We start from the raw sequence: 24,559 nt of genomic DNA, 5'->3' as shown, positions 1-24,559 counted from the left end.
GAGAGAGAGAGAGAGAGAGAGAGAGAGAGAGAGAGAGAGAGAGAGAGAGAGAGAGAGAGAGAGAGAGAGAGAGAGAGAGAGAGAGAGAGAGCGCGCGCGCAATTAAATTCTAGTGTGCATTCTTAAATAGAACAGCTTAAAATATTCTATTGCACAGAGACAAATACATATACATACATGGACTTACACATGCATGTGTACACAAACCCAAAAACAAATAAATGTGTGCATACACACTACCACACACGCACAGAACACACACACACACACATAATCACTTATGAAGTTTAAAAAGAAATCTTTAAAATATTCACGCTTTACCACTTTTCTGCAAGGCTGCAATGTTTGGACATCAATATATAAATAGAAATATATACATCTTGAGTCAACGATGTTGAGATAATTCAATCCCATAATTCCTTGAAAGAGATCACAGTCAATATTTCTATTGCATTGTGGGAATCCGAGCCCCTACATAGTTGACTCTTCACGACTCCTTGTGGGTCAAAAATGCTTTACAATCAATGCAAAATCATTCAGATCGGTCCTGTACCCATTATTTCTTTTTTTTTTGGTTTACAAAATAGCAAAAATTTTCAAATTATTTCTTCTAAAATTATCGGTGAAAAATCTTAATCCGAAGGAGAAAAAAAAATCTGTTTAATTTGAGGCCGAGTCATTTGATTGTTTTCATAACATTCACCACAAAAATATCCTAATAAGTTATTTTGGAAAACTATGCAAAGATTTTGTTTTTATTAATTTCTCTGGGTTGAGTAAAGAAAAAATAATTATAATGGTATTGTAGAGGAACTTTTACAATAAATAATAATACATTTAAAATATCATATGATATCTACACACGTATGCATACAATACATTTTTTTTTTTAAGAGTCCAGAAACTGAAAGTCTAGTGCCCGATGGGATAGAAGAAATAATTTCAAAAGGAACAAAAAAGTGTGTTCATAGATCATACAATGTTTACACTTTCTCCACACTTTAAAAGGATATTACTGCTATAATTTTGATGCCAGATCATCAGTTTTTGGGTTTGTTTTATTTTTATTCCTCTACACAGAGAAACTGATAAAATTGAAATCTTTCCAATTATCTTAGTACTGGTTTATTTTAGTGACGAATGTTACAAACTTGACCTTATGTTACAGCCTGATATACCAATTAAATCTATATAGACGGCAGGTCTATAAAAATGTTTGCTACAAGTTTAGTTTTGCCTAAAAATACAAGGAAGCCAATATATTAGGATGTTGTCACTCATCACCCTGTCCATAAATATAACAAAAATTGTTCTCAAACTTGACTCTGTTGTTGTCTGGGTGATTCTGGAGGTTGTTGTCGTGGAGACAAAGGTGGCGGTTGTCGTGGTGATGGCCTCAATCCATGGTCAGGGGGTGGGGCATTCCTATAGGGGTGGTCTCTATACCTAGGGTCTAAAATAGGAAACGTAAACAAAAAATAAATCACAATATGGTGGGAATTTCCCTTAAGTCCGAAAAGTCAAAAGTTTTCATATTTGTGAGATATTGTCTCAAACTCGTATTATGTCTTGATGATTTGGACGCTAAAAACTTATTTCAAAATCCAAAATATTACACTTGAGTTAATTCTTAAAATTTTGTTTTAGCCATGATTTATCAAAGTGACAGCAACTAATATCTCATATTTGTGGTCATTTATATTCTTAAACTACTTTTTGTCACCCGGTTCGTCCTGACATAATACTATTTGATACCGTAGGACATGTTTTATGAAAATAACGTGTCTTACAGCATTTATTAATAATATTTCTGTACTTTGATTAAGGTCTCAACACAAAATATTCCTTATGGAAAATTCATATTTTATCTAGACGCTTGTTTTTCATTTTCAAATTTCATTTACTTTCCCATCAATGAAGTGGCTGAGTGGCTGAGGCATTGCACTGTGAGACCCATTAGGTCTAGATTCAAACCCTGCTTCAGGTTATATGGTGTAGCGGTATGACACTCGCCTTAGGACTGGAAGGTTCAGGGTTTGAGTCACGCTCTGAGCAGTGTATTGTTGAGTCCTTGGAAAATATCCTTAACTCACATTCTATCACTGTACTCAGGTGTAAAAATGAGTATCTGGCTGTTAACAACCGGAACAATTGTAAAATAGCCTAACAGGCATCATGTCTCGTCCTTAAAGTTAAGTTTTGCTGTTGGCTAGGGACCTAGTAAAGCACTTTGAACATGTTTAACTGATATTGCGCTGTATAAATGCTCAAGTTTCAGGTACTTAAAAATTTATTATTTTTTCTCTTGGGCAAGACCATCAACCCCAAACCTGTTTACTTGGACAGCATGAGTGATTCTCGTCAACATCAGATTTTTGTTTGATGAATTATCTATATTTCATTATGAAATGCCTAACATGCATGGCAGCTAACAAGGGCATAATTAAAACTCCTTTTTTCTTAACTTTCATACTTAATAATAATAATAATAATAATAATAATAATAATAATAATAATAATAATAATAATAATAATAATAATGATAATTGAGCTTTATATAGCACAATATCCACTAAATGTGCTCAAAGCGCTTTACAAGGGGTCCCTGGTCAACAGCAACATTTAACATGTAGGACGGGACATGACGCCTGTTAGGCGATATTACAATTTTTCGGACACAGACAACGCTGTTAATGGCCAGGTACTCATTTTACACCTGAGTACGATGAGAGAATGTGAGTAAAGAACCTTTTCCAGGGACTCAACTATGCGCCGAGCGCGAGGCTCGAACCCAGGACCTTCCGATCCGAAAGCGAGTGTCATACCACTAGACCATATAGCCGCACAAATCAATGTTGATTCTCACCTTGCCTAGGATCCCCATGGGGAGAATCTGGAGACATAGAACCCCCTCTTCCAGGGGGTGGCAGGGGTCCATCCCGCATGTGTGGAGGGGGAGGTCCGTCACGCATGTGGGGTGGTGGCAACATATCAGGGGGAGGTAATCGGAATGGTGGAGTCATCCTTTCTCTGTCCATCAAATGGGGTGGAGGTGGGCGTCGGTCATAAGGAGGGGAACCCCGACCATCCATCATACCTGAAAATTCAGATACTATTTATTAATAATAATAATAATAATAATAATAATAATAATAATAATAATAATAATAATAATAATAATAATAAATTCTGCTGGTGGCGATGGTGGTAGTGACGATGATGATGTGGTGGTGGTTGTGGTAGTGGTAGTAATGACTATGATGTAATGGTTGTTGTATTCAAGTTGGTAGTGATGAATGATGGTGTTGTGGTTGAAGTAGAGGTCGTACTGATGATGATGATGATATTGTTGTGGTTGTAGTAGTGGAGATTCGCAAATTTCACTGAGTTTTCTCCTAAAATGAAATTCAAGGAGTTTTCAATGGGATTTTCTCAGTAATACCAAAATCAAGGAGTTTTCAAGGAGTCCTTGAATTTAAGGAGGCCGCGGGAACCCTGAAAGAAAAACAATCCAATATAATCCCAACAGTGGGGGGGGGGGGGGGGGGGGGTATCTCTGATTAAATGCATATAAGACTTGAAAAAGCAAAAAACAAACCAGGATAATCCCATTTCGAAAAAAATGGGGAGTTGGCAGCTCAGTAAATGCATAGAATATAAAATGACACCACTTACCAGGTGGAGGAGGCATACGTGGGAGAGGAGACCTGGCATCATGGGGAGGAATTCTAGGAGGTGGGGATCTTCCGTCAGGGGGTGGAGGTCTCATTCCAGGTGGTGGTGGCCCTCTACGATCCATTGGAGGTGGGGGACCTCCTCGTGGAGATATTGGGAAGTCGTCATCCCTGGAAATGGAAAGAAGAGCAGAAAAGCTATAAAAGATATTTTGATATATAGTCTATCATAAAATAAATATTTAGAAAAATATTATTTGTTAATTTTTAATCGACCATATTAAAAAAATCATAAATTGAACATTCTATAAAGAACAAATGATACAATATCAAAACGGTTTCAGTGATAATAAATATAGAACAATGTCGTCATTTTAACAATAATAATAAAAACAACATCTGCAGCAACAACAATTCAACAACGACAATAACAACAACAACAACAAGACGATGACAATGGCAATAACAACAAAATCAACGACAAGAATCACAACAAAACAATGACATCAAACTACCTTGGATGGGGAGGGTGAGGCAAGGATCCCCTGGAGGAGGATCTATCCATCCCTGGTGGGGGAGGTGGGCCATTCATCATACCTGAAATAGATTGCTTAATGTTATTAGTTCCAGAAAACTATAACATGACGGCTGTGGTCCATTTGTTGTGATTATCAGAACTTGTTTTAAATCAGATTTTATTTAAATAAATTCTTAGTTCACCATCGGATGATAGAATAAGTCTGCTATCGAGTTTTGTTTTACTTATATTTTGATTTGCCTATAAACTTTTCCAGCAGAGTTTCACATACTTGGGCTATCTATGAACATGTCATGGTCTTTATTGCATCCCAAAAAGGAAATTTTTTGTACAGACGTGTTATAATTTACACAATAAGATAAAAATACAATGGAAATAGGATGTATATATATTTTTTTAAAAAGGAGCAGCTCTATAACCAGAGCTGCACTTTATAATATGAATAATTTCAACACTGTATAATAGTTAAAACTGTTAAAACTGTCAGTATAAATTGAAAATTGAAATGATTGCAAAACAAATAAATTAATAAATTAATATTTATATTTTAAAAAAGTAAAAATGAGAAATTATTATATAAAATGATTATTGCTTGTTGTTATAAAGCCTAATACTGGACGACAGAAAAGATTTTCGGTGTCTCTCTGTTTTCGTTGAAATAGAGAAAGGGCGACCACTTCTTTCTGACATAATAATTGATGGTCTTAGTGGATGATACTGGTCATTTAATATTTTAGTTATTTTATTTATACAAAATTTCTCGTATAAAAGATCTACATCGTCAACGTCATTTATATAGCGTTTAATGGATTTTTTAATATTTGAATTTATTTTGTTCCTTTCCACTGCTAAGCAATTGCCTCCCCAAGCTGTTATACAAAATGACAAAACACTTTCAATTACTGCTCTATAAAATAATGTGCAGAGGGTTTTATCTATTCTAAACTGAGAGAGTTTTGATAAAAAAATATGTACGTCTGCACATCTTATGCTTAATGAAAGTAATTATTATGCTAGAGTAACATCAGCTTTTCCACCAAAACCAAAAGGGTTTTTTATTACAATTTTCCAAACAAACCAACCTGGAGGAGGCATCCCCCGTGTAGGGAGAGGTCGTATCAACCCTCCTGGCCCCATCATCTGCCGTCTCTCTAGGTCTGTCAGTCTGTCAAAAGAAAATAAATGTGCAGGGTGGTAATAAATAATTACTTTCATTGTTCAAGCAAAAGTCAAGATACGAATGATGAAACATTTCTCCAAAAATATATGGATTTCAACAGAGAAAAATGTTTATAAATGAGGTTCATTTTCATTGCTTTTAAATAGCTTATAAATATTGGTTTAAAAGGCTTTTGAAAGAAATAATATGGTTCTTGTTCAAGACTTTCAAATATTCAAAATTGAAAGAAAATTCTAGATTTGGACAATTTATCTTGCAAATAAAAAAAAAAATCAGATGTAATTTGGATCACTAGCAGACCTATACCCTGTTTTTAGTCCACCAGTTCAGTGACTAGTTCTCAGTTCATTCTCTTGATCAGACTACAAGCATTTAAGGTTACACAAAGTTATGAGTGTTGGTGCGATTGATCTGGCAGATAGAATTGGTGGGTATTATACCACAGCATAGCATCAAATAAATAGCAGTAATAGGAAAATAAAAATTTGGTGAAATCAATGGATAGTTTGACTTACTTTTGTCTGAGTACACCAGCCTCGTGTCTGGCTTCTTTCAATTCCCTCTCAGCCGCTCTTGCTGACAACTATCAATTGGATTCAAATAAATTTAAATTGATAAATCATTAGTTCTTCAAAGAATTATGTCCATTTGAGCACAAGATCATTAATAATATAAATTAGCTTAATGGGTCTTTTCAGTTGATATACGATTCACTTAATAGTTTCATTATTATTCTAAATATAGGAATACATTGCTCATGAACCCTCAAGTGCCATTCCAGAGAGAGAGAGAGAGAGAGAGAGAGAGTGAGAGAGAGGGAGAGAGAGAGAGAGAGGGGGAGAGAGAGAGAGAGAGAGAGAGAGAGAGAGAGAGAGAGAGAGAGAGAGAGAGAGAGAGAGAGAGAGAGAGAGAGAGAATCCATAAAGAATCAATCTCTACTATGAAAATTTAGAAGCTTAAGATTATGTCATTAAAGACGGATAAAAAGCCTTTACAACATCTAATGCAGACAAAGAATATTCCATAGTATTAAAAACTTACCCAATTCTCATGGGCTTTTTTCTCATTGGCAGCAATCTGAAAGATTTCAAAAAATGGGATAAATGTTTTGATATAAATTAGAAGAGATTAGAAAAAAATCTCTTGATGCACCCCGGAGAAGAACCAGTCCCTTTGCATTTAAGGCAAGTGCTTCGCCATCTCAGGACCCCCAAACATTAGCATCTAACATTTTAAAAATAAATCTATAGTTACTCCCATTTTACATTTAATGAATAGTCCTCATTAGCTCTATCGAGTTCAAAGAAAAGAAAAACAAATTTGTTTGATTTTCAATCATGGTGAATGTGAGAGAGTTAAAAACGGGATTACTTTGCCAGGCATTTATTTAAATCAAATATGAATAATCAAAAACGACATAAAATTTTGTTATCAAAGACCCTTAGTCAATATGTAGGATCCAATGGCGTATTTAAATCAAATATGAATAATCAAAAACGACATAAAATTTTGTTATCAAAGACCCTTAGTCACTGTAGGATCCAATGGCTTATTTAAATCAAATATGAATAATCAAAAACGACATAAAACTTTGTTATCAAAGTTCTTTAGTCAATGTAGGACCCAATGGCTTATTTAAATCAAATATGAATAATCAAAAACAACATAAAACTTTGTTATCAAAGTTCCTTAGTCAATGTAGGACCCAATGGCTTATTTAAATCAAATATGAATAATCAAAAACGACATAAAACTTTGTTATCAAAGTTCCTTAGTCAATGTAAGACCCAATGGCTTAGTGGTAAAGCACTCGCTTCACACGCTTCATATGACTACCGGGGTGAAGTCAAGATTTTTTTCTGTCCTGCTCCCTGTCTACCCAGCAGTGAGTCTTCTTTAAGGTCTGGCTGAAAGCAATAGTAGCATCCTATCCAAAGGGTAGCAAGCGAGTGCTATTGTCCATTTCATGCGATAGAAACCAGAATAAGCTCCTACTTTATGAGTCTATTGACTCTGAAGGACTAACTTAGTCCATAAAAGGCGAGTGCTATTGTCCATTTCATGCGATAGAAACCAGGATAAACTCCTACTTTATGAGTCTATTGGCTCTGTAGGACTAACTTAGCCCATAAAAGGCTGGAAAATAATTTGATAAGTAATGCATAAACAAACAAAACATTTTAATCTCTTTATAGTGTACAAGATCTTGACTCTCTCCTTATAAAACTTAACTGCAAATATGACCAAAGAGCAAAAGGTCAAAGTCCTTGGGATTAGAGACAACAATAAGGACAACAACAACAACAACAATCACAACAAAAACAACTACCCCCCACAGAAATAAAGTCAAGACACTACGACTAGATCTTATCAAAGCCATATTGAAAATTAGATATAAAAAATTGTTTGCTAATAACACTTTCCCTCACTGCATATTTTCACATTTTGAACTCGCAATTTTCAGAATAGCTGTCGAAATTTGAGTTGACCTACAAAATAACTGTGCAAGCACATCAAAACATTACTCCCTCACATGATTTAGTCATGACTCATCGATTCATAGTTTTGTATGAAGTAATAATGAAAGTACATCAAAACATTACTCCCTCACATGATTTCGTCATGATTCATCGATTCATAGTTTCGTATGAAGTAATAGTGAAAGCACATCGAAACATTACTCCCTCATATGATTTCGTCATGATTCATCGATTCATAGTTTCGTATGAAATAATATCAATTTTGCAAGTCGCACAGATAGCGGCTTACATCCAAGATCTTTAAGTTATATAAGGTAAGGAAAAGTGTTAAAATCGTTTTTACCCCAACTGTCTATGGTGCATTCAGTTGTAAAACAAGAATGATAATTGCAAATCATAACAAAACTCTACATACCTGTGCTCTGAAATCACGTTCCGAGTTGGCCAACTCTCTCTTCAAACTTTCATTCTGGGTTCTTAAAAGAGGAAAAAGATACAGCATTGACACACTTAATAGCAGGAGATTATTATTCAGATATTAACGTCTAAAATTGAATAATTTTGTCATTCTTTAGAACCTTGGCAAGCAATTTCCGCTATTCTTTTGATGATAGGCGATCACTTTTTGAAATTATTCTTTTATCAGTTAACCCAGATAAACTAATAGAAACTAAAATTTTTCACAGCTTTTCAAAATAACTTATTGTATTACAATACTTATAACATTAATGATGTCTTTTGGTGTCGCATGTTGTGTTCACATGTAAATGACCTTTGACATCACTGGGCTAGAATGGTTGTTTAACTTGGATTGAACAATTACCTCAAAGCTTCCGATTCCTGCTGCACCGTTTTGGTGGTCTCATCAGCCGATACCAATTTATTCTGATTTTGTTTCTTCAATGCCTCCTGTTCACCAAGCTCTCTGGAAAATCATGAAATATTCTTGCATTATTAAAGAATTTTAGGAGCAAGATCAAGATTTGCAGTTCTCTCTTTACGGAGAAAATATTTTTGAAAAAAAACAAAACAAAAAAAAACAACAACAACAGCAGCAGCAGTAGTAGTAGTAGTAGTAGTAGTAGTAGTAGTAGTAGTAGTAGTAGTAGTAGTAGTAGTAGTAGTAGTAGTAGTAGTAGTAGTAGTTGTAGTAGTAGTAGTAGTAGTGGAAGTAGTGATAATAATAACAATAATGATGATGATGATGACGATGATGATGATAATGATAATAATAAATTATATTTAAAGAAATACCAAGCTTTTGTCTTTAGTTTCTTAAGAAAAATTGAAATAAATATAAATCATTAACCATATTAAAACAAAAAGAAAAAGAAAAGAAATAGGGAAAAGATACTGGAACTTGTTTATTCGGAGTAGGCCGCAATGCAAGTTAACTTATTTATTATCCTTGAAATGAAAAGTAAAGAAATAGAACTAAACGAACATACCTTTGTAGCTGCATTTCTTTTTCCTTGAAGTAAGAAGACAAAACACTTAATTTGGTTTGTGCCTCCTGACATTGTCTTTCCGCTTTCATTTTGTCTGACATACATGACTCAACTTTCTCTTGAGACTTTTCCATTTGACCTGGAAAAATCAATAGACACAGTTTTGGACCATTGGACAAGAGAATTAAAACACTACCCCTTTGCAGACAATGTGCAAGAGGGCTAAGTGGATAAAGCATTGTACTGACAAACCGACAGTGCAACCGACAAAATTGTCCGAAAAATTTTCATTGAGCATATGACACCTATGTTTTAAGTCAATAAACTTAAATAAAGAGCAAAATGATGATGGAAAGAGTAAAAAGATTGTTGCAATAATGCTAGAATTCCGTCAATTGTCAGACATTTTACAGGTCTGCACTTACACCCAGAAGTCAAAGGTTTCGACGGCTGCTGTTGGAATCTTGTTTTAACTTTAGACATAGGGACGGATAAAGGGAATTTTGTCACTTTTTTTCTTATTATCTCTAAACTTACACAATATTTTATCAGTGGGTTTTACCAAGACATGTTTATCAATTATACTATTCAGGCTTAAATTGTCCCCAAGGGTAGTCATATTATTTTTACAAATCTTTTATTGAAAACATTTAAGTTACTAAAAATAGAAAAAAATCATGATTTAAGGGAAAATAGTAATTGAAGGATCACGATTTAGGGAAAATTAGTAATGGAAGAATCATGATTTGAAAGAAATTTATAATGGAAGAATCATGATTTGAGAGAAATTGTAATGGAAGTAGTCATGATTTGAAAGAAATTTGTAACGGAAGAAGTCATGATTTGAAAGAAATTTGTAATGGAAGAAGTCAAGATTTGAAAGAAATTTGTAATGGAGAAGTAATGATTTGAACAAAATTTGTAATGGAGAAGTAATGATTTGAACGAAATTTGTAATGGAGAAGTAATGGTTTGAGAGAAATTTGTAATGGAAGAAGTAATGGTTTGAAAGAAATTTGTAATGGAAGAAGTCATGATTTGAACGAAATTTGTAATGGAAGAAGTCATGGTTTGAACGAAATTTGTAATGGAAGAAGTCAAGATTTGAAAGAAATTTGTAATGGAAGAAGTCATGATTTGAAAGAAACTTGGTCTAGCCTTTTAAAGAAAAAAATAAGGTAAAAACCTTTCAAGATATAACTATAAATTGAAATCAACAAAACCATTATTGTACCATAAAATCGTGATTGATCAAGCATACCTTCCAATTCTTTTCTGGCCTCTTCTTCAATCTGTAGCTTGTTCGACAATGAATCTCTCTCCTCCTCGACTGAACGTAAAGTTGCATTGACCTGGGGTATACATATAAAAAAAATTGTTTTTCAAATGACTATTAATCAAGAGACAAATTCATTAGCAGGCTTTATACAACTGCAATACACCTGAAAATATTTGTTTACTGAATTGCCAAGACTAAAATATCTCTGTATAGTCTTTATTTTGAACAATAAAAGAATGAAAGACTAGATTACAAAAACCTTAAAATGGAAATTACTACTTCTTTACGAAATACATCAGTTTTCTTGACATATGAGAAGATATAATTTTTACAAATAATACACATGACATCAATTTACTGATTTGTGCTGCTCAGGCAAATATCTGAAGCTTTATGGGAAGAACCCTCCCCCCCCCCCCCCCAACTTCTTTCCCACACTCACTGCCATTGTCTCTTACCTTGGATACGTCCATCATAGAACGTAACTTTTCTTCCACTTTAGAGCCATCTTCTGCAGGAATGCATTCAAAAGTAATAGAGAGAAATGCCATTAATATATCAGGGTAAAAGACAATTACGATCAATATTTTGTATGTAAAATATTTAAGACTAAAGATGATGATGATGATGATGATGATGATGATGATGATGATAATGATGATGATGATGGTGATGACGATAATGATGATGATGATGATGATGATGATGATGATGATGATGAAAAAAAAAGAATTTATATTATAAGTGTTAAAATCGACAAAAAGTTTTAACTTGCCTTCCTCTGATTCAAAAGATTTCAACTGTAAAAAGCAATCTTTCAAGACCTGTAAATCATAAGGAGAGAGAATAAACGCAGCTGTAAAATTAATTTTAAAACAGAAACAGAGCAGCCAGAAAGCAATAATAGAAGCAATTTATGTAATTTAGCTGGGGTTTTTTTTTTTTAATTTATAAAGTAAAATACACACATATATTTTCATTTATTACCAGCAGTGTTTTAACGCGTTCATTTGAGCTTTTATATAGCCTAATATCCATTAAACACGCTCAAAGCGCTTTACAAAGGATCCCTAGTCAACAGCAACGCCTAACATGTATGATGAGATATGACTCCTGTTAGGTGATATTACAATTTTTTTTCAGACAGACAACGCCGTTAACGTCTAGGTACTCATTTTAGCAAGCAATTGCTAATGTTCCTAAAATGCTAAAAAAAACCGGGATTAACGACAATTCCATGTGCCAGATGGCTATGACAGACTATTTTTCCCACCTACCTCCAGCTCACTCTCCTTGAAAGACAATGACTCCTGCATCTGCTTGAATTCTTCTTCTCGTTGATCCCATCTCTCATTCAAATCGTTCACTCTATTGACATGTAAAAAATTTTTAAAAAGCCATCACCCAAAAAATTCTTTCCAACACAGAAACAACGTATCTTTGTGACTATTGGTCAGGATGAGAATATCACAATATAATACGCTTGAAATAGAATGTGTGTGTGTGTGTGAGAGAGAGAAAGAGAGAGAGAGAGAGAGCGAGAGAGAGAGAGAGAGAGAGAGAGAGAGAGAGAGAGAGAGAGAGAAAGAGAGAGAGAGAGAGAGAGAGAGATGAAATGAACTGCAGTAGGATGTGCAACATAAATAAAATCCTTAATTTTTCTCTAATTATGCAACATCAGTCCTTGTCATATATTGTATATCGAGAGCATCCCAACTATAACTATAATAGCACGAAAGAGGGGATTCTGAGAAAAATTGTTTTAAAACAATGCAGCTTCTGCATAAAAACACTTGTCATGTGCTTTTATATTGCATGACTATTATCCTGCCAAATAACAGGAAGGGGTTGGGCTTTATATAAGCTTTAAAAAATAATTTTACCTCACATAGCACCTGCCAATATGTGAAATAAAAATATAAATATGAACATGTATATAGTTCATTTCCACTGCTTTACCAATGCTAAATGCACTTCACAATGTTTCAGTTATTTCCCCAGCAGGCCATATGGAGCCATATTTCCATTTCATACAGTACCAGCCACCTGTTAGGTGTCCTTTTTGTACTAACACTCTTACAATATCCGTCACTGCATTTCACCAAGTAATCTTTCACACTGAGACGAGTGGGGTAAGGTGCCATACCCAAGGACACAATATCGGGACAGAATTTTTCACAATCTCTGTCACCCATCCAGCCACTGATCAGGCTTAACATTGCTTGACTCTTGTGACAAGACAAGACAGCATACCGCTGAGCCACTGAGCCACACATACGTAAATATAAATTACAAATGGAATGTTTCATTATGTTCATTATGAATTCATCCTGTTTTGTTGATAATGGGGAAACCCGAAACGTTCATTTGATCGGTTTTTGTAATTAGATTGAAGCTTACATTCAACTTCACGTTATTATTTATTTCTATGGAGATATCTAATTTAACTGATATGGCATTATAGGAGCATCCAACGGATTGAACTCACTTTTCTTTCCAATCTTCAGCCTCTGAAAGCAGCTGTGGAGAAAATGTATTTGAAAGAAATTAATCGGATGCATTCAAATCTTAATAATAATAATAATAATAATAATAATAATAATAATAATAATAATAATAATAATAATAATAATAATAATAATAATAATAATATATAATAATAATAATAATTTAAATAATTTAATAATAATAAATTATAATAATAATAATAATAATAATAATAATAATAATAATAATAATAATAATAATAATAATAATAATAATAATAATAATAATAATAATAATAATAATAATAATAATAAATCTATTCTTTTATTTTTCTTTTAATTTGAAGGTTAATATTGTTCCGTGCAAACCATGTTAAATTTTTGCCAACGAGCACAGAATTATTGGTAAATCTAAAAACTGTAAAACTGCATGTAACATCAACAACAAATAAAGATCAAACCTGTTCTTTGCTGGTCTCAAGCTGACCAACATGCTGACTCATCCCTTCCAATCGAGAACTCATTTCATCAACTTCCTCTTCCTTCAATTTTAGGTCTGAGGACAACTGGGGTCGTAAAGATTACATCAAATTAATTTAACCAAAAGTGTAAAAGAGAATAATCATGTGAACACCATTTAAGACATACAATAAAAGGGGGAAAGTGGTAAGATCAGAATCTATGCTCAAATATTATGATTTCCTTATTTCTTAAAAGAGACCAAAAAAAAAAAAAAAAAGAAAAAGAAAAAAATGAAAGAAAATGAAAATTTAAAAAATATAAAAATAAACAGACCAATAACAAACAAAAAAAAAACATAAAAAGGACATTAAAAAAAAAAACAAAAAAAATAATAAATAAAACAAAAAGAAACAGACAAAAAAAAAACAAACAAAAAAAAAACAAACAAAAATAACTATCGACCCTATGGATGGTAATGATGCATTTGATTCTAAAATGTACAGAACAAAACGATAATATTTAGTTACCTGTTGTATTTCTTGGGTAGCTTTATGATCTTTTTCCTCCAGAGCCTTAATCTGTTTCTGCATTTCCTTTGTCTGAAGAGTACCCAAAAAAAATACTTTTTAAATGACAAAATAGAAAAAAAAAATGTTTTAAATATCAGAATAACATTTTTTTTTTAAAAATGAATGTTGGGTTAAAAATCGGAATTGGACCACATATCTAGAGTTTTTATGAAGAAAACAAAAAAAAACCAAAAAAAAAAAACAAACCTCAATAAAATGGTCATTTTGTTTTTTAAGGATGGTGAATGCAAAGCAATTTGAATATAAATGTAAATAAAAAAGATTTTTTTAAAAAATATATTTTAAATATTCAAATAAAATCAGAATAAAAGACAGTTCTGTAGAATCAATAGAAATCTGAAAATAGACGGAAAAAAAAAGAGACTAAACAAAAAGGATATACGTGTTTAAAAAAAGTGGCCAAATTATTTAAAATCTAGACAATATCTCTTAAGAACTCTTTACTGTCAATACCTTTTTATTAGACTGCTTGACCTCGCCTTGAGTTGAATGAGCATTTTCTTTCATATCTTCTATCTCAGTCTCCAAGTCTGTGATTTTGTTTTTCAGTGTATCGTTGTGGAGCTAGTAAAACATGAAATGAGACAACATTTATAATAAAGAAGAAAAGAAACTGAACAAAGACATCATGATCATCATCATCAGTCTCATAATAATAATAATAATAATAATAATAATAATAATAATAATAATAATAATAATAATAATAATAATAATAATAATAATAATGCCTTAACCACTCAGCCACTTCGCACTGTGACCCGGAAGAACCCTGGTTCCAGGCCCGCTTCAGGCACTTTCGTTTTTTTCCTTGAGCAAGATCATTAACCCCCAATTTGCTCACTTGGACAACATGAGTGATTCCTGTTGACATCAGACATCTTGTTTGACGAGTTATCTATATTCCTTCGTGGAATGCCTAGGCAACGATGTCTTACGATGTCATGGCGGAAAAGGCATTTTTTTTTTTTTTTAAAATAATAATAATAATAATAGTATAATAATAATAATAATAATAATAATAATAATAATATATAATAATAATAATAATAATAATAATAATAATAATAATAATAATAATAATAATAATAATAACAATAATAATTTCTAACATCTAGTAGATAGTAAATCCTTTTCTCTTAATCTCAACAACACTGCAAACAGATTTTTAAAAACAAAAAATGCTTTGCTCAAAACGACTTAAGAAAAAAAAAAAACCCCAAAAAAACAGGAAACAAGTAGGAGGTTCCAAATAATACCTACCTTCACTGTCTGCAATTCTTTACTCATTTTGGCACTTTCTCTCTTTGCTTTTGCTGTTTCTTCTTTCATCTTAACGACCTGAAAAAGATCCAATAGAGCAGTTTGAAAATTGCAGAATATAGAAGAAGAATTGTTTTTTTTTAAAGAAATGTTTTTTCCATGTTCCAACAATTTCTTGTTTACTTTTCATCATATTATAAAAGATCCCTGCTGTTACAATCTAATTCACAGTGACAGTTTTCCACTTTGGTATAGCAAGATTGTGTGTGTGTGTGTGGGGGGGGGGGGGGGGGGGAGAGAGAGGAGAGAGAGAGAGAGAGAGGAGAGAGAGAGAGAGAGAGAGAGGAAGAGGAGAGAGAGAAGAGAGAGAGAAGAGAGAGAGGAGAGAGGAGAGAGAGAGAGAAGGAGAGAGAGAGAGAGAGAGAGAGAGAGAGAGAGAGAGAGAGAGAGAGAGAGAGAGAGAGAGAGAGGGAGGGAGAGAAAGAGGGAGGGAGAGAGAGAGGGAGGGAGAGAGAGAGAGAGGGAGACGGAAAGAGAGAGATTACATTGGAATGTGTGTTAATGTGTATGTTGTATTAACCTACCTCTTGTTGGTTATCACCTATGTTATCCTCAATGTTTTCTTTTTCTTTAATTGCAAGTTGAAGCTTTTCTTCCAGACCTTGGATGACATCTAAATGGAAAAGTCAATTTTTAAAATCTTAACGTCATAACATGTTTTAATTCTCTATCTAAAATAAAAAGCAGCAATAAAAAATTAATTCAAAATTGTTTTTTGTTTTTTTGTCAACAACAAAAATGCTGAAAATTGGGTTGTGTAATCATTTCTACAGAGCACAATCAGGTTCTCTACTTAAATTGCGGTTGAGCAAAACTGAAAACTCCAAAGAAAATATGTTTATCATTGAAAGTAGCAATTAGTGATTGCGTCTTGTCAACGCGTTTAATATAATTTTTTTTTTTAATTAAGTTTAAAAAAAATTATATTGACTATCTTTAGTTCAAATGATAGGAAATCCACTGTCCTTTTTTGAAACTTGGAACACTCTTTTATAAGGGAAAATATTGTAACGTTACGAATAATGAAACCATCAAAGTAAAACCAATCTCAAATCGCTTTATAAATAGTCTAATACAGAAGTTTTTAAAGATTTTTTTCTAATTCTCAGGAAAAGAGATTTTCTTGTTATTCAAACCTTGGCTCACTTACTGGTGGTTACACTTACCCAGTGATTTCTTTAAATTGGCCTTTTTTCCACCCTGTAAAATTCAAAGAAAAAAAAAGCAATCAACTTCATTTGCATGTATGAATATTAATAAATTCTATTCCCAAAAAAAAAAAAGATGTTCATAACATAAGTCATAATACAAATGTACAAGGTTCCCAGGACTCCTTTGAAAAAAAATTCTAGACCTTTTCTAGAGTCATACCAGACCCTATAAAGCTTTTTTCCAGACCCATATTGGTACAAACTCGTCATGCAATCGTTATTAAATTTGACTCAATTGCTTACTTACAAGATTAATTTAAATTTAGACCAAGTTGCTAAAACCATTAAATGATGCATCGAATTAAAAAGTAAAGAAATTTTTCTCATCTTTGAATTACGTCTCATTGAACACTTTCCACTCAGTACGAAGTCTTCATTTTGAACATGAAATAATGCAGCCTTAATCGTATCCCCCCTAAAACAATGTATTAATTTCCTAACAAGAGTCCTAAACTTGACCCTAACCCTAACTAATTAAGAAACAAAACATTTAGCTAAAAATTCATGTTTTTATACAATCATTCCAAATGAACTAATTAAACTTCCTGCATACAACAAAAGGGTAATTGGGGCATCACTTTGAACACCACATCACAATTTTTTGTTAAGTACTTTACTTTGTACTCAGTTCCAAGGAGTGGAGTGTATTCAGCACCAGTCAGGCACCAAAAGAATATGAAATCATTAATTGTTTCATATGGTCACTAATATAATTAAAACGTAACTTTGTCACAATGAAATCTGAAATCTCGTTAGCCTTTCATCGTTGCCAACTTTTCAGAGATAAATCATGTCACTCTAATGCCTGCTTCTGTCGTGACCCTAAAAACCTAGATTGAGATTCTATACTTATGGCAAATCAGTCCCAAAAAGTGTATAGTTATAGCAAACCTGCCCTGTATGTCTTAAATATCAGGCATGGATGTCCAATTTAAAAACCAAAAAAATGCTGCAGATTGCCAAATCAGGACAGTCTTTTATCAGAGCTGCTCTTTGGCTATAAAAATCACATTTCTACACAGCTAAATCTCTGCAGATGCGACAAAAGTTGAGTACCCAGTAAATTCAAAGTTATATTTAAATTTAAGAGAGGATGAATAATAACTTACAGAGGCACAGAGGCAGGAGAAGAGGCAGGTGAAAAATAATGTTGCTATAGAAACAACACCAGCTATCACCGCCATTGTTGGAGACATGCCAAGTGGTTCTTGTTCCAGTAAGTTCTGGATAGATGGGGGAAGCTGGAATATACAAATGTAATAACATTTGATGGACGAAATACAGGTTCGTATAAATTATAAAACATTTTTTTATCGGCATCTAATAGCACAACTTATTTCCAATAACAAATTTTGCTTGAAAAAGCAAAGAATCGGGAATACATTTTATTGACATTAACACCCAAAATTCTCTAGCAACCCAATTAAATCTTTCAATTACAATGTATTGTGTAAAAGAAGTCCTTCAGAATCAAAGGACACATGGTGCTCCAGTTCATATTTTGACATGCAATATTAAATAGACAGTAAATCTAAATTTTACTTACTCTGATTAAAATATTCCTAATGTGAGAATCAAACATTGTTTTGTAGTATTGCCTCGCTTTTGCAGCGTCCTCGAGATTTTCTTCTTCCTGCAAATGAGTGTCGTCAATCTTACGACTGAGAACAGAGTCTGTCTTGTATTCATTTGATGCAGTTTCAGCACCATCTGGTTCTTGTCGTGGTTCAGTTGGGGGCTGAGGGATATCCTGCTCAGGCTGCGTTGAGGGAGCTGTTGTTGCCTCCTTCACAAAAAAAAAAAAGAAAAAATAAAATAAAATGATTCCTGTTCATCAACAATGTACTATCTGGTAATTTATTATCATAAAAATGAAATCTATTCTCGAATTATATCGAACTACTTTCAATATTTAAAGTTATTAATCAAAGTGGTGATATAAACCTCAGGACAGAGGATGGACACACAAAAATGTCAAGTGATGTTCTTTACTTATTGAAGAAATACCTTCTATCTTACTCATACTGTAAGATTTAATCTGTAAACACAATTAGATTTTATTCTTTTCTGTTTAAACAAAGGTAAACACAAAGATAAGATGACGTTTATTAACTTGTGGTAGAAAATAAAAATTATATACATATGTAGGTCATATGATACTGAGCTCATATGTTAGTCAATGTCAACTCACTTGGACATATATTTTTACAACAGTCCTGTAAATAAATGCTTTTATCGAAATGCCATTCAAAAAATAATACATTTAAGAAAGGAAAAACGATTACAAAGAAAGTTGAAAAAAAAAGCACTTGATCTTTTATATGGCACAATAACCACTTAATTATGTGTTCAAAGCAGAAAGAGATCTAAAGCCAACAGCAACACTTAACATACAGGACAAGACATGAAATCTGTAAGATACAACATTATTATTTCGACAGAGACAACACTGTTAATGGTCATACATATAATACATATAAATCAATTAGTAAGACTAATGAAGCAATCCTATCTCACCTGAGGACTGCCGTTGACATTGCCACTAAGGTCCTTTTGTTTCTCTTCCCGTGCCTTCACGTCCATGCCAGCCAACAAATCTTCACTGAATTGTCTCCCCCTCTTTGCAGCTTCTTCGGGTGTAAGGAACCTCATGCCTTCGTCCACCTTTCCAGCTCTTTCATTATTGTCAGTCTTGTCAGCTTTTTCATTATTGTCAGTCTTGTCATCGACAATGGAATTTTCTTGTTGCTGATGCTGATCTGGTACTTCTTTACCTGTTACCACTTCTGATGCCTCAGGGCTTTCTGGGCTAGCTGTGCTGGGTGCTTGCGTTTGGTGACTGACAGACAGAACTCTTCTGCTACTAAAGTCGACACTTTGATAAACGTTAGCTTTAATTTCTGTTTTCAGTTGAGATTCTTTAGATTTCTCATCACTAGTCTCAGTTGATTTATTTTGGACCGGCACAATCTCTGCGTGACTGCTCAACGAATCCTGCTCACCAGGTAAAGAATTTGATGGAGAAATGTCTGGAATGTTTTCAGTGGCATCAAGTTTTTTTGCCTCAACTGACTTTTCATCTGATGTCGATGGCGTAACAAGATTGCCATTGAGGTCAAGTATGATTGTAGTTCCACTTTCAACGATTGTTTCAAAGCCATTATTAGATTTTTCATTCATATCTCCTACTGACGATTTGTCTATTTGAGATGCATCTGTTGTCATTGCATGCTGGGAGGCCAAGTTAGGTGTTTCTGAAATGACAGATTCAGCGACAGTTTCTTGCATGCTGCTTTCCAAAGGAGCAGTTGGTTGAGTTTCTTTTTCTTCTACTTGTGATGACGACAAGGTTTTATCTGTGTCTTTAATAATGTCGGTTTCTTTGTTGCTTTCTTCTAAATTTTGGCCAGCAGCATCAGAGGTGGAAGGCTGGTTCTCTGAGTTATCAGAAGATTCCTTTTCATTGACAGCCTTGGACTCTGGTATGTTTGAGTCAACAGTAGGAGTATCATCATTTGTATTTTTCTCTGTTTTAACAGGAGTAGGAGTGACATTGACTCCTACTTTATTATCAGTTGGAGATGAGTTTTCATTCACTTTGTTGACATTTGAATTGTCAGATGTCTCAGGAAGCTTTTCTTTATCCTCAACTTTTTCTTCATTCTTTTCAACATTGACAGATTTAGCAGTTTTGTCATCAAAGCTCTGTTTAGGTGCATCAACTTTATCCAGTGGTCCTTCCTGATCTTGTTTCATCTCATCAGAACTACCAGTGGCATCCACCTTTATTTCATCAGTGCTATCTTCAGATTTTTGTACTAAAGATTCTTCATCTTTTATGTCTACTTCATCACTAGCATCCTTATCATTGTTTGCAACATTGTCACTAGTCACTTCGCTCACCTTCAACTCATTATCTTCTCCATTCCTCTCTTTCTCTACAGTGCTGTCAGGTTTTTTATCTTCATCTTGTTCACTTTCAGAGACCCCTTGTTTATCATTACTCCTTTGTTCTTCAACTACCTCATCTTGCTTTCTGTCCTCTTCTTTCTCATCTGTTTTGTCTTCTGCAATGTCAGGGACTTTCTCACCTTGACTTTCCATCTCGCCCCCATCGTCTGCTGTGTTCTTGTCCTTCATTTCTTCACCTGTATTTTCCTTTTTTACTTCTTCCTCTTTATTCATTTCATCAAGTGAGACACTGTCAGAATCTTTATTTTCATGTGAAGATAATTTCTCTTCCATTTCCTCTTGACTGACAGGAGAATCTTTTTGTGACACAGAAGTGTCCATTACTGGAATATTACTATTTTCTTCTACCTCCTCTTCATCATCCATTGGAAAGGTGACTGGGTCTTTATTCTGAGCTTCCTCTACATCAACCTTAGGTTTAACATTGTCTTCCTCTTTCGGGGAGACAACATCAGTTCTATCCCCGTCAATCTCCTGCCTCTCCTTCCCCTTTATATCTTTGTCTTCTGTCTTTTCTTCCTCTTGCTCTTTCTTTCCATCCTCTTGTTCTTCTTTACTTTCTTCCTGCAGTTCTTTCTTTCCTCCATCTTTCTCCTCCATCTTTCCTTTCTCTATGTCCACTTCCTTATCTTCCTTCTTCTCCTCTTGTTTTTCTTCCTTTTCCTCCCCCTTTTCTTCAATCTTTTCTTCCGGTCTCTCATCCTTTTCATTTCCAACTACCTCATTGTTATTTCCAACAAGCTCCTCCTCCTCTAAATTTCTACTATCCTGTGATCCATGTTCTTTTTCTTCTTTCATTTCTTTGCCAGTTACACTTTGTGCATTTTGGGTATCCATCTCTTTCTCTTGCTTTTCTTGTTTTCCATTCTTATCCATTTCTTTCTCACCAAGAAACGCTAATGGTTTAGCATCCCCAATTCCTACGTCTTGATTTGTTGATTCTGTATTTTCTTCGTTCTCAGACTTCTTTCTATCCACATCATTTGATATCTGATTTTTCTCCTTGCTATCTTTTACATCTTCCTTATTCTCATTTTCTCTCTCATTTTCAAACTCTGTATCATCTGAAGATGGTGTGGTTGCAGAGGGTTGATCTGGTTATACAAAAGATAAACATGTCATCAAGAAGAAGAAAAGTTTAATGAAAATTAATTCACTAAGAGTAAACTCGACCATTTATAACTATGTGTGGCTCGGTGGCCCAGCAGTACGGTGTCTCGTCCTGTCACAAAAGTCAAGTAATGTGAAGCATGGTCAGTGGCCTCATGGGTGACAGTGATCATGTGAAATTCTGGTTCCAACATTCTGTCCTTGGGTAAGGCACTTCAGACAAATCATACCACTCTACTCGGGTGTGAATGATGAGTACTGGCTATAGGCAGTGATTGATATTGTAAGAGTTTGAATATAAAAAAGGATGCCTAACAGGCAACTGGTACTTTATGAAAATAAAATATGGTTTCATATGACCTACTGGGAAAATAATTTTGTTAAAGTTAGAATAAAAATAAATGAAATTGAAAAATCAAAAATCAAGTATAGAATTATAATGTAGTGACTAGCAATGGATGGCTGCAGTTCACAAATATTTTTGATTTTACACAGTCATATTTGTATCAAGGGCTTCCGACTCAAAGTAAGAATTAGAGAGGTGATTTTGAGGGGAAAAAAATTTAAAACAGTACGGCTACTGCAATGATACTTGTCATGTGTGTTTAGATCACATGACTATTACCGTCAAATAACGGAATTATGGTTAGTCTCTGTTGGTCATAAGGTTAAGCAAGGGGCTGGGCTTGAATACAAGCTAAAAAATGTTTTTTTACTGCATATATTGTGTCCACGGCTGGAGTCAGACACCCTCAATACCATTCTTTGGATTTTGGATTTTAAAACATTTTTTTACATAACGGTTGATTTTTAAAACAATTCTGTGATATACTTTGGATATTTTACAACAGAAACAAACCTTGAGCACTCTCTCCTTCCTTAGCATCAGGCTTTGCTGTGGCTTTTTGTCTTTCCTCCTCCTCCTGTTGTTGTTGCTGGATGTAAGCATTGTACTCTGTGCCATAAAAATTAAAAATGCAAAATATAAATAAAACATCAAGACAATTTTACATTCCACATTACTGGTCCCTATGAAAAGCATGGAACCTTATCAGACTTGCTGTGTCAAATAATCAGAAATACAATTTGGGGAAAATTATTGTGGAGATTTAAATTTAAATGAAGATGAGGATGATGATGATAAAATAATAATAATAATAATAATAATAATAATAATAATAATAATAATAATAATAATAATAATAATAATAATAATAATAATAATAATAATAATATAATATACTTTATTCATTCCAAAAATGGAAATTCGTTTACAGACATGGCATGCATAAAAATGTATAAATATAAAGTTAGGAATTTATGGTGCGACAATGTATATATTACAAAATTTTCTTTTTTTTTAATGCCACAAATACCAGCATTTCCACACCATGCTGTAATATATATATATATATATATATATATATATATATATATATATATATATATATATATATATATATATATATATATACATATACATATATATACATACATTTCCACACCATGCTGTAATAAAAAAAAAAATAACGGTCTCCAAAACAGATCTGTAAAAAAGGGTTAGTTTATAAAGTTTAGTCTATGTCAAATTCTGAAAGTTTCCGATGATGATGATGACGATGGTGATGAGAAGACAATGATGATGATATTTTTTTAATGGAGTAGTAAAATACTATCAACAATTTTAAAATAGTTTAAAATTCAGGATACATGGAACGAGAACAAATTTCAGGAATCTCCAGATAAAAACAGGAGGGTTGGCAGGTCTTCCATATAATACAAATCTTATGGCAAAATATTCCTTTGTTTTTGACTCTCGATAGACACGAGCCATTATTCTACAAATATCAGGCCTGCAAAGCCATTTTTTTCATTCAAAACAATGTTAATGAAACCTGAAAAATCTGACAGCATACTTTTCAAAATAATTAATCCCTATGTCACACGACCAAATCAGAAACGTCGAGATAATGACCAAGGGTTGCAAAGACTTCATAGTTTACAAAAATGGAGATTTATCCCAAACGCTTTTAATTGAAAAGCCTAATTTCAAACATGCCCTATCCTTTTTTTTTTTTGGAGTAAAAACCAGGGTGAAGTGTTGCACGGTGAGAAACAAAACGAGGCAAGGGTGAGACAAAATAATGTTTCTGTCCAGTTGATAGGCAAAGATCATAATGATGGACCCTGCTCTCAAAATTCTCATTTTCATAATCATAATGTAAATAGTCGAATAATGGAAACAGTGATGAGATCTTTAAAATGGTTTAAATACCAAATAAGAATGTAAAGTGTGGTCAACAATCGTAAAAGTAACTAAGCTGTTAGAAGCTGTGGACTATAAAATTTGTGAAGAAAAATGGATATAACAGCTTCAAAACAGAGCAAAATACTGAAGAAAAAAAAAAAAGAGAATTAGAGAGCATTGTAGAGAATAAGCTTAGCTAGATACCATTGACTATTAAAATCAAAGGTAAAATGAATATAACCACTTCAAAATAGAGCAATATACCGTAGAAAAATAAAAAAAAGAGCTAGAGAACATTTTGGAATTAGCAATGATTTCCTGAGTAATTCTATTCGATGAAATACAAAATTTATTTACAGTACTTTAAGCATGGTCCATTTTTGTGTTAGAGGGAATAAGATAATGAATGCAAATCCCTCTTCATGCACTGAGAGCTCACAATATTACCACTGGGTTAATATTTACAAAGACATTTGAGAACGGAAACACATTAAAACAATAATATTTAATACTTAGAAATGCTATTAGTAAAAACAGAAGAAAAAAATTCAATGAGTC

At 33.3% G+C, this 24,559-nt stretch overlaps 1 protein-coding gene across 2 annotated transcripts in view; it reads right to left on the bottom strand.

Moving 5' to 3' along the window:
- Window positions 1-559: 559 nt before the first annotated feature.
- Window positions 560-24,559, bottom strand: part of LOC144962478 (uncharacterized) — a 32,333-nt gene continuing 8,333 nt past the window's right edge. For both annotated transcript variants that reach the window (XM_078895468.1, XM_078895467.1), the window contains 25 exons: window positions 22,613-22,708; window positions 19,189-21,737; window positions 18,218-18,457; window positions 17,781-17,912; window positions 16,627-16,660; window positions 15,985-16,073; window positions 15,401-15,478; window positions 14,591-14,701; window positions 14,075-14,146; window positions 13,547-13,651; window positions 13,088-13,119; window positions 11,877-11,967; window positions 11,375-11,423; window positions 11,058-11,110; window positions 10,582-10,672; window positions 9,321-9,459; window positions 8,696-8,797; window positions 8,288-8,348; window positions 6,434-6,469; window positions 5,908-5,975; window positions 5,295-5,377; window positions 4,190-4,271; window positions 3,676-3,845; window positions 2,867-3,097; window positions 560-1,453 (listed from right to left, as the gene is read on the bottom strand). In XM_078895468.1, coding sequence (XP_078751594.1) covers window positions 1,314-1,453; window positions 2,867-3,097; window positions 3,676-3,845; window positions 4,190-4,271; window positions 5,295-5,377; window positions 5,908-5,975; window positions 6,434-6,469; window positions 8,288-8,348; window positions 8,696-8,797; window positions 9,321-9,459; window positions 10,582-10,672; window positions 11,058-11,110; window positions 11,375-11,423; window positions 11,877-11,967; window positions 13,088-13,119; window positions 13,547-13,651; window positions 14,075-14,146; window positions 14,591-14,701; window positions 15,401-15,478; window positions 15,985-16,073; window positions 16,627-16,660; window positions 17,781-17,912; window positions 18,218-18,457; window positions 19,189-21,737; window positions 22,613-22,708 — 4,934 coding nt within the window. In that variant the 3' untranslated portion in view covers window positions 560-1,313. The remainder of the gene's footprint in view (window positions 1,454-2,866; window positions 3,098-3,675; window positions 3,846-4,189; window positions 4,272-5,294; window positions 5,378-5,907; window positions 5,976-6,433; window positions 6,470-8,287; window positions 8,349-8,695; window positions 8,798-9,320; window positions 9,460-10,581; window positions 10,673-11,057; window positions 11,111-11,374; window positions 11,424-11,876; window positions 11,968-13,087; window positions 13,120-13,546; window positions 13,652-14,074; window positions 14,147-14,590; window positions 14,702-15,400; window positions 15,479-15,984; window positions 16,074-16,626; window positions 16,661-17,780; window positions 17,913-18,217; window positions 18,458-19,188; window positions 21,738-22,612; window positions 22,709-24,559) is intronic.

Source organism: Berghia stephanieae, chromosome 1 (genome assembly GCF_034508935.2).
Source record: "Berghia stephanieae isolate SIO BIC M18660-M18661 chromosome 1, UCSD_Bste_1.3, whole genome shotgun sequence".
Taxonomy (NCBI): domain Eukaryota; kingdom Metazoa; phylum Mollusca; class Gastropoda; order Nudibranchia; family Aeolidiidae; genus Berghia; species Berghia stephanieae.
The sequence above is the reverse complement of the archived record's forward strand: the minus strand, read 5'-3'. Positions and strand labels throughout refer to the sequence as shown.